General features: G+C 47.7%; 1 protein-coding gene across 1 annotated transcript; it reads left to right on the forward strand.

Moving 5' to 3' along the window:
- Positions 1-4795: 4795 nt before the first annotated feature.
- On the forward strand, positions 4796-24697 carry LOC139047065 (uncharacterized). Its single transcript, XM_070521016.1, has 7 exons — positions 4796-4842; positions 5705-5873; positions 6863-6992; positions 8466-8609; positions 10862-11169; positions 11254-11358; positions 24520-24697. Coding segments are annotated over exons 2-7 (867 nt in total). The 5' UTR covers positions 4796-4842; positions 5705-5871.
- Positions 24698-25086: the final 389 nt, after the last annotated feature.

The following is a 25086-nucleotide window of genomic DNA, read 5'->3' on the forward strand; positions in this document are numbered from 1 at the left end:
TGATAACTCAAGAGGCAGTGCCCCACTCTTTGAAGCTAGATCAGGATGTCTTAGAACACGGAGCTATAAAAAGAAATTTAACGAAGAAGAAGACACATTTACTGTGTGTGGTAAATATGTAGAAACAATGGAACACCTCATACTAAAATGTGATGGTATCAATCCCGATGTCGATGCGGCCACAGTCACCCTTCCTGAGGCCCTAGGGTTCAGAGATAATGATAGTCATGTAAATAAATGTGCGGTGGAAATTAGCAAAAGGCGATTGGAGGATTGGTGGCTCAAAAGCAGAGAGGTGACATAAGTTTAAAAGGGTAGGAAGACGTATTTAAAGAAAATCGAGAAATTCAATAATACACAACACAGATAAAAATAAAAGGCAAAATAAAAATCTGAGCATCGTGGCAACTGCCATCGCCCCGTTTCAAAGGGGACGCTCCTACCTTCCGTCCGTCCGTCCGTCCGTCCCGGGGTTTTGCACACGCTTTACCAGGTGTTCTGTGGCTTTACTGGCTTTCTGGCTGCTGCGCCTCGATCGTGCTCGTGCTCCCGCCAGTTTAGTTGCTGTGTAGCAAACGTAGCGCCTATATTATGTAGGCGCTACGTTTGCCACACAGCAACCAAACTGGCAGGAGCACGATCGAGGCGCAGAATACATGTAACGCTGAGTCATATCGAGTTAAGGCACACTCTGAACTGACTTTTAAGGGCATCCCGAGCGGTTTTTCGTTTATTACGCCGCCGTTACGCCGAGTTGTGCCGCCGCGCTCCAGCTGTTGCATTTCGTGTAGGGCTACTGACAAAATGCGGTTTCCAGGTGGCACGATGGCCTCGAATGGAATAAACGCACACGACACCAAAGATTGAGTAAGCCTGAAAATATTTTATTTGCATTTTACAAGTACAACAAAAAGCACACGTCTACGCATCCACACAAACGTGGTTACATAGTCAAGAACATAGGTAAGAAATGGCTCATTAATAAGGGTAGTACAAACGCACAAGAAAGAAGACCTAAGCTACAAAACGTACGGTCGGCTGCTAAGTATAATAATTTCCCTGTCACCGCGTGTCACTTTTATGCAGCATCTTTACAGCACTACCAGGCCGGGTAGTTTGGCGGAAAGAACGCAACAGCTTACGGCCGTCAGCTGCCTCTGTCATAATTATCCTAATCTCCGCATCAACGTCGTGCAAGTCCGCATGCAGGCATCTGTATCTGAACCATATATGTGCCAGCTTAATACATGTGTAGTGAAATTATGACAACCACTGCGTCTTATCAAACGTATTGGTTTTGCAAATGCGCATTACAGCTGACGGAACGACATACTGTAAGTGAAGCACAAGAGAACAAGGACAAAAGGAGGATACAACACTTGAAGAAATGAAGAATTAATAGGCGTACAGCAAACAAGCGATGACGGAGAAAACACAATGATCGGGTGTTCTGTAACATCGCTTTGCGTATTTACGGTGTTATGGAGATCAACGGCATAAACACGTACCTTCAAGCGTACTCCCTCAACCTCCGCCGCATTCATTATGATAATCAACGCCTAAACAAAATGAGGCACTATTTTTTTCCAAGAGTAGACCTCTTTACAGCAAGTCTATGTAATGACTCGCAGACGAAACCAGCATGCTTTCGAAAATGTTTTACCGCCGTAGTATTCGAACGCCAACGGCCAGGAAACACATCGATGCCAATAGGCTGTCGGTGGTTAATCAAGTACAGAAACCTTGACGCTATGACTAAAAAGCAGCTTCAACAATCAAATTTAAAAAAAAATCAACTGCCTATTTGCCTGAGGTAACAAAACATCCTTAGACACCTCGATTGTTTATGTCAATGGTTTGTGTAAAGTAAAAAATTCAGCATGTTCAGCGCCCCTAGCAGAAAAAGCACAAATTAAGGTATTCGACAAAATTACAGTATCTCCACTTGCGCGCTTACGCTGAAACACGCCTCGATTGATTTTTCGCCCTCTGTGGCCATTTGTTGAACTTGAGAGTGTGCGGGGCCTGGTACTGTTATCGCGCGCTGCGGAACGATTTCGAAATGTTTTAGATGGTACATTGTGAAATTTACGCCATGTCCGTTCATATAAGGTCGTCGGGGAAGCCTTTCGGTGCATCGGTAACTACAGTACGCCGAAATATCTCTTGGGGGAGCAAAAATGTGATGCGCCTTATCAGCCGCTGCGTACGCACATTATCAGTCGCGGTGTGTTTATGTGTAGTGAACTATTTTGCTTATATCGGTTTTAATTCAACAAAGAAAACCGGTGTCTCTGTATTAGCAGCATGAAATGGTAAATCTGCTCACTATCTGATCGCTTGGCGTAGGGAGTAAAACATAAAGCATAAGAGCGCATGCTCGTGCACGGCCAACCTAAGGCAACCACGAAACATCTAAGCGGCAGGCGCTGTCAAATATTTGTGATGCACCGGAATCGTTCTCGCGCATTTCAAGTCTAGTAGGCTTCAAATTACCATATGTCTACGCTAGCCTTCCTGCATGAGGCCGATGGTGTTGTTCAACACAGAGACCATGCTGCGGTTCGTGAACGATACATATGTGAGCTGCGCGCTTCGGCATTGCCTTTTTGGCTTGTATACAGCCATAATATATGAGTGGGATCGCATAAAAAGAATGCGATGCCTACTTTTAGGACAAAATTTGAGTAATACGTGTGAGTGCGTCGTCGAGAACGGAACGAACACAACCGAAAAAAAAATCGGTTATCAGCCTCTTTTTCGAAAAAGCAAGAGAAAACGGGCTAACGCCGCAATGCGACCTCGCATAGTCACGCCGCACAACATTTATAATGATATAACCTCTGAAGCCCTATGCTTGGACCATGCGGTATATAGATCAAAGATATCTGTAATCCATGCATCACCTACCACTGCTTAGGACGCTCGCGCAGTTCGTAAACAGTCCCTTTGCTGAACAAGCTTAATTCAGACTGTAAGGTATGCTGCCATTACTTGCCAAAAATATTTTATGGAGGGGCGGAAACCTCATCCATCGAACCAAGTAGTCACGCAATGTAACCTGCAGCGAACAGTTTGAACGCTTCTACCCACGGTACCCACGGTTGTAGAACGGTACCCACGCTGTTACGATCGTCGCGTATGTTTCATGGCTCCTAAACCGCAGCTTAGAAATATAAGATAATACTGCAATAAGGTCACATTAGTGATTTGAACATTCAGAAATACACAATCAGTCTCCGAGGCTGATTGTAGGCTCAAATATGCACACACACATCGCGCTGCGTGTTCCGTCCAACTCAACGCCAACAGAAATTCCGGCCATGACGCCTTAAACCCCTTCAGCACGTCTCACAGAAACGTTTACCACGTAGACGACGCACGTCGTACTAAACAGACCGCACGACCGCGAAAACAAACGTCAGAACCTACCGGAGAGCGTATACCTGCCATGCAAAAGACCGCTTTCACCCAAGCCAGTATGGCGCTGCTCATATGCGGCGCCACTGCGTTTACAATATGGCGGCGCCTACGAAAAAACGGTCTATAAGAGCTGGGGTGCTAACGTGAGAAGGCAAGGAAACCCTACCGCGGCTGCGGGGAAACAGGATAACATTAAGCTCAAGGTACGGTACAGTACGTTGCTGCTATTTCTGAAAAGTAAACGCCATGCTAATATGTCTAGGGGACAAATTACGCAGGGTGTTCAAAAACAGAGCCGCATAGTTTAAAAAGCGCACCGAAAGGACCAGGAGACCAATGGAAGCAGTCGACCGCTCAACACTTCTGCGCTCATCGCGTTATGCGGGAGACACATGGTGCGATTTTCCGTACGATCGGTCGTACGGCGCGTCGTGTGCGTCTTGCCGAATGCGGCGATTCGAGACACATGGTACGAATAGCTTTGCCGTGCGCACGGAGGAAGGAAACTAAGGAAAGGCCCTACCCCCTCCGCGCGCTAGGAGAAAAGTGTGGCGGAAATGACGTAGTAGGTTCTTATTTTTTTTTGCTGCTTTTTTTTGCTGTATGGCCACGCTTTTTGGGCCACAATGGCGGCGTTGTTCTGACTTTGAGCGCTCACACGTGTTGCTCTGGTAGGTTTCGTGCCGTGGCAAAGGCGCTCTGTGGGCGGGTATGCGTTAGTCACCGTGTCTTGTCGCGCTGTGTTACCTGCACCGTGCTCTGCCGGATGTTGCGCGAGCGCGCGCGCTCCACGCACAGCGCGCCGTGGTTTCGCGAAAGATGTAAACAAGAGAGGAGGGTGGCACAAAAGGTGGAGCATCGCCATGAGCAACGCCAACTTCCGGCTTCACTTTTGCTTCACAAAGGGTGACGTCAGGGCCTCTCCTTAGTTTCCTTCCTCCGTGGCCGTGCGTTAGTCGCTGAACTCCGCCCACATTTTTACTCTTTCACTGTTGCCAGACAAATTTCGGTGTTCGCCTTGTTGACGTAAGAAACAAGACTAATAAACTCGTGTATTTTTATGTTGAACACAACAATTATGGTTTCTTCTTGTGAATTATAGCATATGTCATGGTTCGCCAGAGTAAATAATAGTTTGTGAGTGCGACATAACTATGCCCTAAAGTTGGACGGATTCACATAGAATTGCTGGCAACTGCGGTCTATTCGCAGTACGCGCGGGTCGATGCTCGGCGAGAAGCGTTGGTGAGTTGGTTTCTTGGGCGTGCTATTCTCGCAATGATACACCTCGACCGCCGCAGAAGACTGCTTCTTAAAAAGAAGGTTCTTCTGATTCAGAAGAAGAGGAAAGAAAAACGAAAGTGGTGGGTGCGGCCGTCATGGAGAGACCGGCACACGGAAAGCGAATATTTTACGACGGTGAGTAGCGTTCTGAAAGAAAACTATTTTTCACATTTAATGAATAAGTTTTACAACGCGATGGTGACTGAATAGCTAAATGCCATCACTGCTGCATGCCTGGGAAATGTTACTTTATTGTTGAGGATCTGACCTTGACATTAAGGAAGCTTCAGCACTGGACCAATTAGGATTTCCCTAGCAAGATACTTGTAAAATGCAGAAGTGCTCCCGGGAAACAACCGCTAGACCGATTCGACTAAAGTTGCGTTTGAAAGGCAACCTGAAATTCTAGACGACAGAGCAAGCACAATTTTGATGTAGGACATCATACTTGGAAAAATTGACAAGAATAACAAACTTAGACAGGATGTTTACAAATCGCAACGCTACAGCGAAAACAGATGTCAGAACGCTCTAACGTGTAACAGTACAGCTTACGAAAAATTCTTACGATGCTTACGGGTGTTTCGCAAAAGTCCTACTAATTAGTAGTATTGTTTGATGGTGGTGCGTATATAATACGTTCCTTTTGTACATTTGAGATGTTCACGTGCATTTAATACATTGTCATAGCTTTGTATTCTGCTAAATTATAGATTAAAACTTGGGACTAGTCTTTCTGTCGAATTTAGGAATTTTCAAGACTATTTGTAAAGAGATTGATGACCGAAGTAAGAAAACTTAGTAAATTAGTGAATTTCTCATTTTACAACAGACCTCATAAAGTCCTGTGCACTAGCTCTATGTCTAGAAAAACGTTTTCTCCATTTTCATGTAACAACAGTAGCTCCTGAGCTAAAGATATATCTTGAAGCACTGTTTCGTAAACACAACTTGCTGTAATCACTAAAGAGACACCGAATGCGCATCTCTTCCTCAGATGCAAAGGATGCGCAATGGCGACATTGAATACTTCAAGAAGTATTACCGTATGACGCCGCATCAGTTCGATTTTGTGCTGAGCCTCTTGAAGGAAGACCTCCAGAGAAAGCACGTCGTCAGAGAGCCAATACTCCCTGCTGAACGACTGGCCATGACACTAACGTAATGTATACCGCATTTGTGTTAGGTGTTGCATTTGTAATAAAAGCTTTATGTCACTTTGACACTGCGATTTTCATTCAGTTAAATTATCGGAACGTCTATTTGCAAGTACTAGAAGGAAGAAAAAAAAGTAATGCGTTGACAGGCTAGACGGTGGTTATGAGTATTAAATTTTAGTACAAGCAGGATAACAATAGAGGATACAGGACAAGGCACTACCCTCAACTAACTTATGTCAGACCCTTGCTCATAAAAGAAACTTAAGGAGCAGGCACAGAGGAACCATTATGATGGGCAGATTAAGAGATGAAATAATACGAATTATTCAAAAGAATCGTGTTGTGCGGAGCGTGACAGATGCAAAAACAATAGGCACACATCCATGTCATCCCATTGGTTGTGTGACACAATTGTATGTAGCAACAGAGAGATGAATCGGGCTGGTTGGTGCACATTCATTGTTATTGCGCTATGAGCAGCACAGACTAACGGGGACAAATGGCGACTGACTCTGACCGAAGAAGCAAACTGACACAATTAGAGCTATCATTTGCACAATGTGCGCATGGTGTCATTAGAGCTGATTCTAAACTTTACGTATCAAGGTTGTGCAGCCATGTATCACAAAGAATTAAGAAACCTGTTTGCGGAAAGAAACATTCCAAGTTTGTAAAATGTACTGTTGGTATACTTTATAAAATACACTTTACATGTGACAAAGCGTCCATGGGCCAGACTGGCCACTGTATGTATGACTGAGAGCACGAGCGGCCTCTACCAACAGAAACTGCAATTAGCACAAGACGGCAATATGTGCATGTGTCAAGCTGTTTTCTAAGAGACCGTGATATTGAAAAGGAGCCAAGACACCACAGCCTGAGAATTGTCAGAAACGAATTTAAGAGGCTTCTTTTAAATTTTGTTCTTAAGCAATATCAATTTTGAAATTGCCTGCTACAAGCTTTTAAACTTGCCATTCTCACCCCTGTTGGAGGTACCTATCGTCTGGTGATGTCATGCAAGATATCGCCCTTTCGTTCAGAGTGGGGATATCAACGGCACGCATGGCTGTCCGAGTCACATGCCGGGCACTATGGAGCAGACTACAGCCGCTCTACATGCCGGTTGGTATTCTCTGCTAAATCTGTTGCAGGCAATCACTTACAATGTTCAAGCCCAAGTTGTACTTACAAAAAAGGCAATTCGACCTTATCGTCGTAACAAACCTAGACAAGCTGAGGAAGGCAGTAAAGAAATGCGATGGAGACAAACTTTAGGCATTTATTTCTGGAAACACAAACCGGACTGTACGTTCGGAACATTAGATATCATTGAAAAGGTTGAAGAGGGGACGTGGCAAAGAACTGTTGAAAGACACCTACAGTGCAAGGTGAACAATTTTTCCGGGTCCCCCTTTCAACATCAGCAGTTTCATGACTCTGGTAGGCGAACTATGACAAGAATTGTCAGAAGCCATGGTAGCCTTTTCCATTGACATAAAGGACGGTTCTACTCAATTCTCACTATGAAAATGTCGCAGTTAGAGACTTGTTGCGAAATCTGGTGAACTGCCCTTCCAGGCGACCTGTAGTGGAAGTGTAGAAGCCTTTTAAAGTCGCTAGGCAAGTATTTGTCTTCAACACTTATTGATAAGTTTTATGTACACAAAAAGGGAGTTTGCATCGGGTCATGTATAGCACCACTGCTTCGCAATATCTTTCTAGCAAACTTTGACAGCAAGCTTAAACAAAAATTACGCGAGCACATCCTTACGATATTTAGGTACGCTGATGTTTTTCTGATTACGTCCCCCATGTTTCCCAAATGTGTTGCTGCCTTTTCAGTCTAACCATTCAAAGCTATTCAAGAGAGGAATTGTTAAATTGTTTTCAAAGCTCATTAGGTAAGACTTGCTCACACACACTATTATGACAGGCTTTCGATCACTGCAACGTCTGCCGGGAGCTGGTTATCCCCAGGCACTGCAAAAAGCAGTGTTCGAGGCACAACCGAATTACTTTTTTTTTCTACACTCCCTAACCTGCCAAAAAGATTGTCAAATGTGAAGAATAGTAAAAGTGAGGTCGTCATTTCAGATCGTGCATCATGTCACTAGTAGAATTTCAGTGGAAATGTTTAACAATGCGTAGGAAACTGCCGATAAGATCGATCAATTTCTGTAAGCATGGTAAAAAAAGGGTTAACTCATTATAGACTTGGGCCACAACTTTCTTGGGAAGTTTCACGCTCTATTACATTAAGGGAGTTCGTGGGTGCCCCTGTGACACAAGTATTAGAACACTGAAAACATAGCTTTATTCACTGCAATTACTGCTTTAAGTGAAGCAATCGTGATGCTGATTCTTAAGAGTGCTGTAAATTGGGCCACATAATACACTCACCAGCAGCTGTGGCTTTAAGGTATTGCATTGTTATCTTGTGCAACATGCCCATAAGAGCATTCCGTATTGTGTTATCAGTCACCTGACACACCTGGTGAATCTGAAAATCGCATTTCTCAGCTTGCAGTACACTGACAAAGTACTACCATTCGCTGTAAAAACTGCTTCATGTTCCTTTTTTTTTGCCGCATACAGAAACCCGAGACTGCCTCCTGGCTGAAGATTGCGGAGGGCTTTGGGCATACCTGGCAGTTTCCAAACTGCCTTGGAGCTGTTGACGGCAAGCATGTGCACATCAAGTGCCCTGCCAAATCAGGAAGCATGTACTTCAACTACAAGGTGAGTATAGTTTTGCAATATACAACAGGTAACCTGAAGCAATGGGTCAGGCCAGTTGGTTTGCAACGAAAAAAAGAAACTTGTGGGATTAACTAGTCTTCAACTGCTTATTTTCTGCCTTGAATAACAACACCAGGAACACAACAGGGAAGGAACCAGCTTGCAATGTGCAAGGAATGCTTTAAATAAAGCTTAGATAAGGTGTAAATGTAAAAATCGGAAAGAAGAAATGAGTTCTAGTACTTCCAATAATCTCCGTGCTCATTTTTTTTTCTTGTGGAAGTTTCTCCATCCTTTAGCACATTCCACACGCACAATGGGGAACCAGCGCTGGAGTTTTCACGGCGCCTGCAGCGCCGCCCTGGCGGTCAGAACGTGCACAATGCAGCCTCCCCCGCGGACGAAAATTGCGTTGCGTGCCCTTAAAGTAGAAGGAAAACAAAAGGGCGCGCCGACGATACTGTTACGTATACAAGTGCCACAACTAAGTCGGGATGAGGGAGGGTGTATCCTTCTGCGTCTTTCCATCTAAACCCTACGAACAAGAACGGAGACGGCGTTGGATCCAAGCAGTCAGGCGAGCGGAGTAAGCTTCCGTCTTGTCGCCCTGTCAAGCTGTGTCGGGCTGGTTTCTAAATCAAATTTCGCGTGTATCCTTGGTTTATTCGATAGTGAAGACGGTCAGCCATGGCAGACAGTACCAAACAGCAGAATCTGCAGTCGGTATTTCGTCAGAAACAAAATAAGCAATAGCATTCACAATCCGGCATATGTACCATTTTTCCTTCGCAATGCCCCCGCCAAGCCCCTTCCAACGCCACCGCACCAAGTGAACGACACGAAAGGTAAAAAGTATCCATTCATTGCAAAGAATTATTTGGGAGCGAAGCTGCCTTGTAATACGAGTTGTATGCGCATAGTGCCGGCGCACGCGTGACTAAGCCACCTACGTGTTTGTAAAAATGCGCATGCGGATGAGGACTCGGCGCTGAGATGCATCCGGCAAATTTATGTAATCAGTGCTAAATGTAGCTAGGATTGTTAAGAATCAAGCAGCGGAGCACTCAAACATTTGCTTGCGCGAGTCAGCTGATGCGATAAAGCTTTCTTCTCCATTGACTGCTGTGGCGAAGTAACATCAGAAATTTTTATGTCTAGCCAGATAAATATGGAATATCTTCCGGCCAACTAATACTTACGAAACCATAGCGCAGCACGACCGGAGCCATGACTGCTAGATTTGCTAGGCAGACAGTCACGCAAGCATGGCATCGATACACGACGCAACCGTTAAAGAAACACACGTGCTCGCCGCGACGCACTGTGAAAAATGTATAAAGCTTAAAAAGCTTCTTTCGTGATTTCTTCACTTGATGGCGCTAGCTTCTTTACAAAAACTGTCCACTTGAAGCGGCGCAAAAACGGAAGCATACGAACTATAATACGGCTGCGTATGTGTGTGTGTCGTCTGGTTGTGTGGCTTGAATATGCCGCGTTTCGTCGCCAGGGCGGCGTGCAACGCACTCTTATCGACGCGCCGCCTTTCCAGCGCTGGTTCCCCATACCAGAGACCCGTAGCTCCTCACTACCCAAAAGAACAGTTACAGATAATACACAGCTATTTGACTAGGCATGCTTCATTCCTCTTTTCATTTTCTTGTACTGTCTGGGCTTCTGCCAACAGTAGCTCTGATTTGTATTGTGTAGGTGCTTACAATGCCTCCTTTACTATATATGCCTGCCGCGTGAGCCGAGAAGCTGGTTCCTGCCCCTCTCCTCTTTACTCTTCCCCACCCGGGTCGGCTGCGAGCGCTACCTTTGGTGGCCGCTGCAAACATAAATCACACAGCCCTGCCTCTGAGATTTTAACGGCGTCTTTTGCGATCCCAGAGGCTGTACTCATGGTCTCTCGTGAAGCCATTGGTGGAGCGCATGCCAGCCTAGTAGTCGTCACTTCCTCCGCAACAGAAAGTGGGCAGGCTGCGAGCGCCGTCTCTCTGCGACTACCCTGAACTACGGGAACCTCTGCTCCAATGGGAAGACTAGCGACGCGACAGGCATCTAGTAAAGGAGGCATTGGTGCTTAGCTCAGTGCTTGGATGGTGACAATACAGGGAGCACTTTCTGACTGCATGAGCTGGTTGTACACTTAATTGTTGGTGTGTTATGCTGCTACTTGTTTTGTCAATATAATCTTGTACATGCTCTCCACAACATTCTTGTACACTCTTGTGATTACTTGTTTATTGCAGGGCACTTATTCCATTGTGCTTCTTGCTGTGGTTGACAGCAACTACAAGTTCGTTGTTGTTGACGTGGGTGCAAACGGCAAGCAGAGCGACTGGGGATTGCTCGAGCAGTCCATATTCGGGCAGTTACTGGACAAAGGCAAGCTGCAGCTTCCCCGGGACCTTCCACTACCGAACACGGCCCTGCCAGCTCCTTGTGGCTTTATCGGGGATGAGGCCTTCCAGCTGAGAACTGATTTTTTGAGGCCATACCCAGGTCGAGGATTGGAGGCCAGCAAAAGGGTATTCAATTGCCACCTCAGCAGAGCAAGGCAAGTTGAAATGCTTACCACACTGCTTTGTAAGAACTGAAGGCTCATTATTTACCGCGAACCTTCTTTTTGTGCATCATGCAGAAGGTCTGTCGAGAATGCTTTTGGAATCCTGGTGACCCGGTGGAGGATCCTCGGAAGACCAATGGGAGAAAGCCCAGAAAATGCTGAGCAGGTGGTGAAGGCACTGTGCGTGCTTCACAACTTCTTGATAGATGCGCGCACAGGGATTGATGACTTTTATTGTTGGCCCGTTTATGCGGATTCAGTAAGCTCATTGGGTCAACCAAAGAGCGGCCAGTGGCGGCAATTACTTGTACAACCACCCATGCAGGTGGCCCGCACCAGGGCACACAACTTCAGTCACATGGCACGATATGTCAGGGACATATACTTGCAGTACTTCAACAGCACTGCAGGGCGTGTTTCCTGGCAAGACGCCGTGATCTGAAGTTGCAGTCTTGGTGTCGTCGTACCTTTCTAAATGTGAGTGGTCTTTGTTGAGCTTGTGAATCACAATGCCAAAGCATTTAGTGGCCACAGATAAATTGTCTGCCAAGTCCTCCGTTTTCTTCCAAGGAAGCAGAACGTGATAGCAACCGTTCTTGTTAGTTATTGCTTTCTCGAACTGTTGTAGTGTCAGTTCACTGTCTATCATGCGATGCTGCACAGATCGCGATGTCTATTTTTCTGGACAACTTTTGGCGTTTTCAGAAGCGCTGGCACTGTTTCTCGGCACTGAAGTTAATCGAAGTACTCCAGAAGACTTTGTAACTTTCTCTGCTTTCGTCATCCGAAGCACTGAGTCAGCCTCTGCTTGAACCGTTGATACTACTGTGGATGCTGTCGTTGGCTTGCCAAGCTCGTGAAATTTAAGCGCCAAATCTGACAGCAAGACTTACAAGAGAGTCCCGTAACATGGAACAATAAGTGGGTGTAGGCTTATGCCAAGAGCTTTGACTGAGACTTGGTCATAGAGATCTCGAAGTTCCCTGACATCCAAAGATGACGAGACTGGCCTCGGATCTCAAAGGCTTCTAATGTGCTCTTGAACAAGTACACTTACGTCTCCAAAACATTTCATGAGAATATCTATGGGGTCCTGATAGCACTCTTCGGTTGCTTGAAGTACAGATATGGCCGAAGTGGCTGCTCCACTGAGTAGTACAACCACCCATGCCACTCAGGCAAATAAAATTGTCAGTAGTGCAGAGCTCTTCCTTAATGTGCAGGGGCGTCTGTTGTGGTACAGCATGCAGGTATTCTAGTCCTGCAGGCAAAGTGCCCATTGGGCAAAATGGCCCGAGGTATTTTTCAAGAACAACAGCCAGCGTAGTGCAAGGTGGTCTGTAACTACATCAAATGGACGGCCATACAAATAAGGCCGGAACTTAGAGCTTAGATGATGGCCAGGCATTATTTTTCTCTCACAGGGTAATTTGTCTCAGCTTTCGTAAGCGTATGACTTACATAAGCCACAACATATTCAGGAAACCCTTGTTTGCGCTGGGCAAGAACATTGCCAAGGCCAGCACCACTGGCGTCTGTATCGACCTCTGCAGGGGCTGATAAGTCGTCACGGCGAAAAAAAGATGTTGGCAAAAGACAAAGCCTTGTGAAGGCCTTGTCTCTCTCGGACGATCACGAAGTAAGGAGCCCGTTGCTGCTAAGTCGTTGGTTCACCACTGCAAAGGTGGAGCCTCTCTAAGTTTCCAAGTAGGCTTGTGATGTCTTCGGTGGTTGATACCTATTGGCTGACTCCCAGCAGTTCCAAGGAGCCTGGCTTCCCATCAGGACGACCTTCACTTTTGCGTCGCTCAATTTCAGCAAGTTTCCATGTCACTATGTGGCTTGTGTCAGCGGTGCACTGCGATTCTTGAAGTTGGCGCAATTCAGAGAACACAACATTACGAAGCTCGTCAACGTGTAGTTTGTGAAAGCGCCAAGTTGTGGATAGAAGCAGAACACGGGCTAGGCGCTCAAACAGTTAATCAAAAGTTCACACTTCTGCCAAGGGTACCAAGGCAGAATCATGCCACAGCATGTCCGAAGTACTTGTGCCACCCTTGATCTCATCCGCAACATCGATTTGCAAAACCGAGTCAGTGGGTTCCTTGATTTGCTTACGGTGCTTCTTGAAAGGTGCGGTGTTGTCATGCTTCTCAGCTGGCCTCTTTCACCGTTTTTTTTTCTCTTTCGACTGATAGCTCAATTGGGCAGTCTGGAAATATTGTGGACACTGTATATCTGGAGAGGGGCGCTTTCCGGGTTGTGCAAAGGAAGACATTACCACTATAGACAGCTTCCCAGGTTTTGTTCACCAAATGTGCCTCGAAGTATCAGTAAAGTTTCGTTCGTTCTCCGTCCTCGCTTCACCGTTGGAACTTGAAGCTTCTCGGATGATGATCGGCAGTTGTTGATCAAACGCAGGCAGGAAACGATGAGGTCAGATGTACAAGAAACATTTATAGGCAAACTTTTCTATATACATGACAGGTAAAACAAATACATTACAAACTTGAACAATTGAGAAACAAAGTCTCACTCTTCTACTGTCTCAATGACTGTTAGAGCCCAGACTCGTTTTAACGTACATAGTACGGAGGCTCACTGATCTATCAGCAATCCTGATTTCAGCCAAGTCTGAGGGACAGCATGTCGTCCCGATTTTTATAGCCCAAATATACAAAGAAAAAAAGGCGGTAGGGCCGTTGGCCCGTCCCACAGGTTCAGTTGCCAATCAGAGTCAACCGTTTGTTAAGCCACAACCCACAGGGATGGGCTTACTCTTAAAAATAAACATATTGGAAAACAAAGCTCTTTTCCTTCTTCGCCAAAACTCCGTTCCCCTCTCATTTCTCCGTAGTGAGTGACCGGCTCAGCAAAACACGCCAGGCCCGAACAAGTTATCGCTAGACCGTTTCAAATCCCAACGGCGTCTAGGCTGCAAATGTCTCGGAAGCAGGGGCACCGGCACCACGAAGTGCCGCTGTACTCAAAGTTTGGCCGTCTGGGAGACGGAAAACCCTCCTTGTCCTTCAAACTTATTGTCTACAAGACAAAGTTCTTTGAGTGCGTGTTTCCAAGACGCCGTCGTGCGAATGCACTCTTTACGTGTGCACCGCATTCCTACAGCGTGCACGGTAAGCTGGTCTTCGACACCACGCAGGCAGTCGCACCCAACAACAAAGCTGGCGATTACGTTCCGGACGCGTAGAGGATTAGGTCCATGTTCACTGCATGCGGCACGGAGTCAGAGTTGCTAAGTCCTTCTTAACCTCGGCGGCGCCTCCAATTAGTCAGGGACTCGGGCGCCAGACCCACAATACCTTTTGTACAGCGGTTCGTTTCAAGGCTGGTCTGTGTGACCCGTCGGCGGACTGCCAACATCGTGCGCACAATACCGACTTCCAGGAATCGGCACTCGCCCGCCTCGCACCTGCCGCGACGCGTCACCTAACCCTGCGCATTGCCTGTGACCCCACATAACACAGCAACTGTCGCCCCGCTGACATGGGGGGAAGTGAACCCCCTCTCTATACACAAAGCACGAGGCCGATTCGTGAGACTTAAGAACCCGAACAATCAGAGCGACCTTACACGTCCCTCCTAAAGAGTATACTGGGCTTACAATGTTCCCAGCTATACTACAAAAGCCAAAGGGCGCTGTATCATAAGATTTAGGCTCTGAAGGTTCCGTCGTCAAAGAAAATTGACATACGCTGCCCAACACGGGTGCTGCGGAGTCCGTAAGGAACAGGAAAATTAACTGAAAGGACCACGGAGAAAAAACAATTTTCTCACAGCGACAAAAGAAAAGGGCGAAAGCTCAACACATTCATGACAGTGAGCATGCAAAAGAAACACTCATGTATGTACAGGAACACTCCAACGCACTGCACGGGACAACAGTAGCAAAGTAACATATGCAGGTTATATACATAGTATGTCCATAGTCTTATAACCCTCACACACATAGACGACAACAGCCACAGAAAGTTCCACCAAGGCTGAACTGTCCCACGCACACATCCTTCAGGTGAACGGGAACATTCACGCCTGTCCCAGCTGGCATGGCTGTTTCTGTCTATCCTTTCTTTTCCGCTCTTTACTCGATTGGCTCCCATGAACGATTCGAAAGCCTTGACAATGCATCGGCATTGGCGTTACATGTTCCTTTCCGGTGACGCACCGTTACGATTGTAGCGCTGTAGTGAAAGCGCCCATCTTGCTAACTTGGCCCCTTGCGGGGTGCTGGTCGTCAAATATGACAATGGGTTATGATCAGAGACAACATTCACCACTGCTCCGAAAAGCCAGTAGTCAAATTTCTTGAGTGCCCAAATAATGGCAAAGGCTTCTCTCTCTATAGTCGACCAGCGCGTCTGTGTCGGGTTAAAGCGGTGGCTAGCAAAAGCGATCGGCTTTTCTTCTCCGTCCGCTGACATTTGAGCTAAACAGGCACCGGCCGCCGTCGCTGACGCATCAGTGAATAGCCAGTACGGCTGATGAGGCTCAGGCGTGTTCATGGCGACAGCCTGACAGAGAGCTAATTTCAGACTTTCGAACGCGCACTGCGCTTCTTCCGACCATGGAATTGAATTAGGAACCCCTCGCCTTGTCAAAGCTGTAAGCGGGCTCGCCACGTCGGCGTAGTTTGAGACATAGTCCCGATAATGCCCACAAAGCCCCAACAGACTTCGCAACTCTTTCTTTGTGTGAGGTGGCACAAGACCTTCTATGGCAGCTATCTTGGTTGCCCAACCTGTGTCAAAGAGGAGTACTTGGTCCCCGACATTAAATTCTTTAGTCCGTGCCCTCCTATTGTAAACTAGAGCATGTTTGCTCTGGCACTCGGTGCCTGTCAACTCAGCTACACTCTCGGCTATTTCTAGCTCCCGCTGACTGGGCACCCCAGTGACATCTTGTATGAAACTATTCTCTTGCCACTTAGGCATTTGCTCTGTCGTTTCTTCGAAACTTAGACCGCAGTCCGGCTCAGTGTTATCGACCATTTCGACTGATCGGACCCCTACCCGCGGAATATTTTCCTCTCCAAACTCCTCTTTTTCCTGCGCCCGTAGTAGTTCCCAATCTTCCTTTGACAGCAGGCAGTCAACCCCGTTTGCAAGTTCGTCGGTAACAGCGCACACCAGATCGATCCTCTGCGGTTGTATCACAGCCCCCGGGCGATGCATGCCTACGGGCAGCGTAGCTAGCTTAGCTCGAATGGTGTTTCCGAATGCCGACTCAAGTCTTACTGTTCGTGATGGCTCCTGTAAATCGATGGGCAACTTACTTTTACGGACGACCGTTATCTCACTACCTGTGTCTAACACAGCTTCCGTTGCTATATCCCCGCACATGATAGGGATAAGATCCAGCTTTGACCTCCCCGAGCTAGCATTTTGAGCTACGACATGTACTCTAGCGCTTAGCACCCTTTCTTGCTCTGGTGGAGGTTCTTCACTTACAACAGCAACCTTCTGTACCCTTTGTTTTTGCACAGTCGGTGGCTTCCCTTGCGGTTCTTTATCTGAAGCTTTAGGGCAGTCTCTGGCTAGGTGACCCTGTATATGACACACGTGGCATCTTAAATTTGTCCTCTGCGGGCCAGCTAGTTTTGCGTGCTGCGGCAATGAGGCTGTTGCGGCTGGCTTAGTTGCTCGTCCTTTCCCTTTAGCTTGCTCGAAAGTCTCGAGCACTTTTGCCACCTCCACTGGCTTAAACCAATCTTCGCCCTCCCGCAAAAGAACATATTCAAGGGCTTCTGAGCTTAGACTGGCTTTCATACGGTCAGCAACCATAAGCTCCGTCATAGCTTCTTTGGTGATTGCATTTCGAGATTGAAGGTAATAGGCCAAATAGGTTCTAGCGCGGGACGCGAACTGAGCCCAAGTTTCCTCCTTTCGTTTAGAAGCCTTTTCAAACCTCTCCAAGTATTTAGCTGGCGTGAGCTTAAGTTCATCTAATACCGCCTTCTTTACAGTATCATAATCTGTACATTCCTCGTCATTGAGGCCACGCAACAGATAACGAACCCGCTCAGCCAGTGCCGGCATGATCAAATGTACACGGCTGTGTTCTGGTACTTGAAAAGATGAAAACAACTTTTCAACCTCCTCAAACCATATCGGAACGTCAGCGTCACACGGCAACCGGTATGCCTTAAGCACTTTAGCACATTGCGCTATTCCATCCGTGATGGCACCGCGCCGATCGCTTCCTTCCGGCACCGAAGGCGGCCTGCCCGACTGCTCAAGCTCCACTCTCCGTAGAGCAATGCGCTCGCACTCTAGCTGCAGGCGCACCTTTTCCAGCTCCAGCTCCAGGCGTCTCACCGCCATGGCCTCTGGATCTGTCGTGCTCAGAGCCTGAGCAGCGCCTTGCGTCTCACTATCCATTTTAGTATCCGACGTCTCAGACTCGGTCTCTCCGATGCGTTGTAGTTCCTGCCGTCTCTGACCCTCTCTTTCTTCAGATAACGTATCGATGTTTACGTTAGCCTCACTCGCATTTGCTGTTCTGCGCGTGAACACCATTAACCTCACTGAACAACAGCCATGCCAACCTAGACAAAACGCAAGGAATCCCGCTCACCCGTTGCTGCTGGGGGTGCCGCCTGACGTCCTTGTCCAGATGAATTGCACCCCTTGCGGAATTCGCTGGTGGCCCTCTGATTCCTTGCGCCTGGCTCGCTGCTCGTTGCTCGTTGTGGGGCTTGCCGATCCTGTCGTGCTGCGCCAGTAAAGTTTCGTTCGTTCTCCGTCCTCGCTTCACCGTTGGAACTTGAAGCTTCTCGGATGATGATCGGCAGTTGTTGATCAAACGCAGGCAGGAAACGATGAGGTCAGATGTACAAGAAACATTTATAGGCAAACTTTTCTATATACATGACAGGTAAAACAAATACATTACAAACTTGAACAATTGAGAAACAAAGTCTCACTCTTCTACTGTCTCAATGACTGTTAGAGCCCAGACTCGTTTTAACGTACATAGTACGGAGGCTCACTGATCTATCAGCAATCCTGATTTCAGCCAAGTCTGAGGGACAGCATGTCGTCCCGATTTTTATAGCCCAAATATACAAAGAAAAAAAGGCGGTAGGGCCGTTGGCCCGTCCCACAGGTTCAGTTGCCAATCAGAGTCAACCGTTTGTTAAGCCACAACCCACAGGGATGGGCTTACTCTTAAAAATAAACATATTGGAAAACAAAGCTCTTTTCCTTCTTCGCCAAAACTCCGTTCCCCTCTCATTTCTCCGTAGTGAGTGACCGGCTCAGCAAAACACGCCAGGCCCGAACAAGTTATCGCTAGACCGTTTCAAATCCCAACGGCGTCTAGGCTGCAAATGTCTCGGAAGCAGGGGCACCGGCACCACGAAGTGCCGCTGTACTCAAAGTTTGGCCGTCTGGGAGACGGAAAACCCTCCTTGTCCTTCAAACTTATTGTCTACAAGACAAAGTTCTTTGAGTGCGTGTTTCCAAGACGCCGTCGTGCGAATGCACTCTTTACGTGTGCACCGCATTCCTACAGCGTGCACGGTAAGCTGGTCTTCGACACCACGCAGGCAGTCGCACCCAACAACAAAGCTGGCGATTACGTTCCGGACGCGTAGAGGATTAGGTCCATGTTCACTGCATGCGGCACGGAGTCAGAGTTGCTAAGTCCTTCTTAACCTCGGCGGCGCCTCCAATTAGTCAGGGACTCGGGCGCCAGACCCACAATACCTTTTGTACAGCGGTTCGTTTCAAGGCTGGTCTGTGTGACCCGTCGGCGGACTGCCAACATCGTGCGCACAATACCGACTTCCAGGAATCGGCACTCGCCCGCCTCGCACCTGCCGCGACGCGTCACCTAACCCTGCGCATTGCCTGTGACCCCACATAACACAGCAACTGTCGCCCCGCTGACATGGGGGGAAGTGAACCCCCTCTCTATACACAAAGCACGAGGCCGATTCGTGAGACTTAAGAACCCGAACAATCAGAGCGACCTTACAGTATCGTTTGCAGAGATGGTCAGTAGATTGCACTGTATGATATGGTATTCCTCCAAACCCAAAGCCGCTCTTCTTTCTGCACAGAGTACAAAAGTTTTCCGGCACACAACTTGTACCCTCCCGTGCATCGAGGGGCGAAACACTTTTATGCGAAGCATATTACGAGAGCTCAACCCAGCTCCTCAGGCGCGGCGGTGTCGCCTTCAAGGCTGACCACGTGACACCGTGACGTCATGACAGAGGAGAAACGGGGCTCCAACTCGCGCCGTCGCTCGCGGCGTCGCGGCGGTATATAAGCAGCTGCGCTTGCCTCTGCTAGACACTCACGAGGTGAGATGCCTCCTGGAGACAGAGCTGCTCGTTGGAATGAGAAGCGAAGGTTGCGGCGTGCTACAGAGGCTGTTTCTAGGTGGCTTTGCTACGGCGCAGCGACTACGCGCCCCGCATCGGACGCGGTGAGCGCCGAGCAACGCAGCGTTCGGCGCGACAACGAAATGTGCGCCTGAGCAAGCGCCGCACGCCTGAGCCGACGCCGACAACACCGGCTTTTCTGCGACACGAGCTCCTTAACGCTGTCGCGTTAAAATAAAGGCTGGTATGCTTCGCATCCTGGGCTTAACCTTAGCTAAGCCACAGCCAGTTTTTTTCTCCATCGCTTCTATGGTTGCTCGCACCTAATAAATATACACGGTCAAGGAATATTGTCAAGGATTGGCGAATAGTTTCCCAAAACAGGAACAAAGACATTTCGATGTCAAACATGGCCTCATGGTAGAGCATACTGAAGTGGCACCCCACAGATTTACGCCTACTGGTATAGGGAAGGCGAACTTGGAACAACTTTTCTACGTGGCTGCTCCGCTGCACCTTTGGGCCGACCTCCCATCTTCCTACATCGTGGTCAGGGGCTATATGATGCTGGCAAAATTGCGTATGAAGCATCTGAAGAACACAATATTATCATCAAGCTAGCAGAAGCACGTGTGCCACTTCAAGCCGTGCAGAACTGTGTCCATTGTGCACTCAAAAGTGGCGGGCGCATTACATAGTCCAAAAGGCATTGCATTAAATTCATATAAGCCGTCGGGTGTGACAAAAGCTGTCTTCAGCCGATCGGCGCCTGCCATAGGTATTTGCCAACACCTTGAGTGCAAAGCGAGACATGAAAAGAATATTCTGCACCTTGTAGACTGTCAGTCACATCTATGTGCAGGAGAGGGTGGACGTCCTTGCAAGTGATCTTGTTGGGGTGCTGGTAGTCCACACAGAACCGCATGGAACCATCTTCATAACATGTATGATGGAGGATGGCCATGGACTCCTAGATCAAATTACTTCGCGGCAAAGCATGTCACTAGCTTGTTCATTGATTACACGACGTTCTGCAGGAGATGCACGATACAGACGTTGCCGCCGTGGTAGTTTTTTGAGCCAGTGTCGGTACAGTGTGTAACACTTCACGTCCGGCTCAGGGAACAGTGCCCAACATCGAAAGAACAAAATTCTTCTAAGAGGCACAAAAGCTACAAATGCTGGACCAGTGTAAGGCCATCGACAATACAAGGATCAAACATACCACTGGGCGATGTCAGATGTAAAACTGCACTGAGCGCAGTGTAACTAGCAGAGTAATTGTCGTCGAGCATGTCCATAACTTGTACGTCGTTGAGTACTTCTACATTGGTATAAGACATTCCCCGCGGAGCCCCATAACATGGTATGGGAATGGTTTGCAAATTAAAATGGTACTGTAGCCCTGTGTGATGGCCACTGCCGCAAAACGTAGCAGCAGACCTTTCCGAGTTGTCAAGTGGATAAGTGGAGACGGTAGTGCAAGAGCATCTGAAATTCTGCTGCAGTACATGGACACGACCATTGATGCATTAGGAGGAACGTAGGTGGTGGCGTCTTGGACGAGTAGTTTCCTCGGAAGTGAAGATTTCTCAGTGAGCAGTGAATCTAACAGTGGCGAGAGTTCTGTTTTGGCCTGTGCACAATGCCGTTGGCTAATGGCATTGTGGCGTGAGAGCAAATCCTAGCCAAGGATGTCATGAGAGCACGGGGGAAGGATGAATTCTATGTTGTATAGAATGTTGTCAATAACAAGCAGTGCAAGCCGCGAAGGAGTTAATGTGCTGAGTACTAACTTTGCAGAGGGACAGCCAAGAAAGGGGCACCGTAACTTTCTGAAGTAAGCTACAAAGCTTAGTGTTCATAACACATACAGTGGCTCCTGTTTCCACAAGTGCATATGCGCGAGTTGCGAACGTCAACAAACCGAAAATGTTTGAGGGTCTGCATTGACGACTTTCCCATTTCAACGGTGCTTCAGCCCTTGCCTCTACGACTGTGACAATTAGTTTTACTCCTCCCGAGTTAGGGGTTGAGGCCGAATTGGTGACAGTGAATGGCAGGTAGTTGGCATTGGGCACAGTGTCGGCGACATAGCCGACGGGGAGTCGTAACATAGATGGTTGGCTGGCTTTTCACTGGTGGTGTGGCGCTACGCTGCTGCCTACTGCTGCGCATGGTTAAAAAAGTGTGCAATATGACTGGCGTAGCCGCACGCAAAGCATATTGGTGAGTTGTCGGGAGTACACCACCGGTTTTTGCTGGGGCAGGCCCCATCCATGCCAGAGGATGCATAGTACGAGGCAGCTGTTTATGACTGCATGGCAGGCTGCAATTGGGACCTAGCCACGGCGTTGGTATAATCAGAGTCCTTCCATTTTTTTTTTCTGGTCACGAAACTGCCGCCTCAGTTTCATATAGAGCCAGCGCCCGCCGCTAGAGGCGCAACCGCGCATGAGAGGGCATGCGAACGCCGCTACCGCTGTGGTTGTGTGCGAGGCAGCCTAAGTATTCTAGCTTTCTCAACTTCCTCAACCGTCGCTTTAGTTCCACGTAACTATTTTTAACATTGAACGTGCTCAAATTACTGCCTTAGCGCCCGGGACGAAAAAAAAAGCCGCACATAGCATACAGCTTGCGGCGGTCTCAGACAAAAAAAAATAATATACTAATCTGGGATTTTAAGAGTCAGAACCGCGATATGATCATGAGGCACGTCGTAGTGGGGGACTCAGGATTAATTTTGACCACCTGGGATCCTTTAAGATGCACCTAAATTTAAATAAACGTAAATAAATATCTGAATGAGATTTAGGTAGGATTAATTCAAGACAAACTTCGCTACTAAATTTCTTTAAATGCACCTAAAGGTCTGCAAAGCGATGCCATTTCAGTATGACATTTAGGTAGGATTAATGCAAGACAAACTTCGCTAATAAATATCTTTAAAATGCACCTAAATTGAAAAAAAGAACTGTTGCATTTCGCCCCCGTCGAAATGCGTCCGCTGTACACGGCCGCGTGGTCTCGGTCCAGAACTCTACATCATCGCCGTTCGCCTCAACACTTCAATGGGCTCCGTTTTTTAATATTTGCCTGAAATTAAACACCGCGCATTCGCAACAAAGCGCCAGTGGTCCCACTTATCACCAGATGCCAACATATGGGCTGTCACCACCGCTTACCAGTAAGTAAGCGCCAACTCACCGTTGCGCATAGCGCCAGATTGTTCGCCGAGCACAGCTGTTAACTTTTTGTTAAACTGTCGCGGAGGACTCTCACTGTGGGCAGTATCTTACAAGGAGATCAAAAGAATCAAATTGTTATTGCAAAGGGCTGCTACCGGAGAATACTTAATGACAAAGAAAAGGAAACTGAGCTGCTCCGTGCGCTTAAGATTTCTCTGCAAAGCGATGCCATTTCTGAATGAGATTTAGGTGGGATTAATGCAAGACAAACTTCGCTACTAAATGTCTTCGGTGCGGCTTTTAGCAACGGATTGAGGCGAACGTAAAGTGTTAGGACCTGCGCAGTTGAAACTAGCTGTACTGTTATTAGGCGATTGCCTTAGCAAGCAGTCGTTTAGAAACGTCAGTAAGCCCAACACTTATTCACGCTGCTCGTGGTTTCGACGCACAAACGACGAGACTAGGTATTTTGGTTCTTAATTCGCAACTATTTACAATATGTTAAAAACATTATAATTCGATTAAGAAATAGAACGTGTTGGTGCAAAAACAACATGCAAACACGATCATTTATTTATCATGTAAAATAAGCGGAGCGAAATACAGACAGCACAGAGGCGTCCGGTCACGAATGGTCCACCATTCACGATGCAAGTTTGTTAAAAGCATGACACTGACATAATAAGCACAAAGAAATAACATCAAACGTGAGAGATATGCACTGGAGGGCAGGAAACAAACACCAGCAAACGAATGGCAATAAATACAGAATGCATAATCGATTGTTACTATAAACAAGAAAGTGCAAAGCATAAGCATTTCATAACACATGGCAAAACAACTCTCAAACGACCACAAGTAGCCACATCACAAATACAGCATTTTTTATTTTAATGGCTTGTTAGAGATACCGCCATTCTACTGTTACTTGCAACACGTGTTCGGCTTCGTTGTCCCATCCAGCCTAACTTCAACTAAACAGCCCTGCACTCGAAAAATAGCGCAGCACATGCACACAACGCACCCGATCACTCAGCTCGCCTCGCACTGCGCACGCGTTTCGGTACGCGAACGATGCCCTCTGTGGCACAGAGGCGCCGCGTCGCGGCACCTTTGGGCAGCATATGAACCTCTGCCATAGCGTGACGGCGGAGTTTCGTGACCAGAAAAACATGGAAGGACTCTGGTATAATGGAGAGGCATACCTGGAGAAAGAGGTTGGGTCCTTGCAACGACTTCAGCATAGCCGAGTGGTGCATTTACCGCGACCTGTCGGGGCGTCGGAACAACTACAGCGTAGCTTAGTGGTGCAGCCGCAGGAAGATGTTAACGCTGGTCTGGCAAGATCTCGGCAATTTCTTGCTCGATCGCATGATGGAGCGGAAGCATAAGATTTGAGGTAGGCTGTTTTATGAGCAGCGGCTGAGCGATGGTCATCAAAGAGAGCTGGCGTGCAACTTCCTGACAAACGCTTTCATTTCTGCTAGCAGAGCTGATTGATCGGAGGTGGTAGCCAAACCAGCAATGTGTTCATTGCACAATGAAGGGCAACGTGTCAATGAGCGCTGCCTGTGGAGCTCCTCGTGGCTTTGGCTTAGAGTGATGATGTTAGTCACGGACTAAGGATTCTTTGCAAGTAGCGTTGAAAGTATCATCCTCTATTTCTTTCATGACACTTCAGGTTTTGTTGGACTCCACCATTGCTGCAGCGACTCTCTTGCAGAAGTCCAGGGCATCTGCAATGCAGCTGATAAATGATTCAGCCGGCTGCTGTGCACATTCTTCCAAACGCGACCTTCAATGCAGATTCCGCACAGCAAGGCGGCCAAACACAGCCACTACACAGGTGTTGGACAAGGACCGCATTAAAAAAATCGGTCTCATGGTTGTGTCAAAGACTGGCCACAACCGCAAGATAGGAGAGCACGTTGCTCAGTTTGGTGAGATTGCCCCATTTGTTGTGGGCACTTACCGTCTCATATGACATCGGCCAGTCCTCCACGCCAGTGTGTTCCATGCCGCTGAAAATGGCAAAGTCCCTGTGGTGAGGCACACCAGCGCACGACCGACTGAGGAGGCGCTTTCTGGGATGCGTCTTCAGGCATGGCTGAGCGTACGGTACGGGATCAAAGTTCCAGGATTGATTTTGTAAGCCAAAGCACTCGCTGTGGTATCCGTAACTTCTGGTTTCGGTTTCGGGTTTTTTACATCAGGGCGCCACTCAGCGCCCAACGCTGTAAGTGCTTCCTGTAAGTTGCCTCATAGAGAAAGAAATTCATATGGTTGCCTCCTCAGAAATAAAGAGCCGTTCTTTGTCTGGTCCCCAACTGGAGCAGTCTGGCTCTTTTCTTGCGGCGCTGCGCGCCCCGGTCG

Source organism: Dermacentor albipictus, chromosome 6 (assembly GCF_038994185.2).
Source record: "Dermacentor albipictus isolate Rhodes 1998 colony chromosome 6, USDA_Dalb.pri_finalv2, whole genome shotgun sequence".
Taxonomy (NCBI): domain Eukaryota; kingdom Metazoa; phylum Arthropoda; class Arachnida; order Ixodida; family Ixodidae; genus Dermacentor; species Dermacentor albipictus.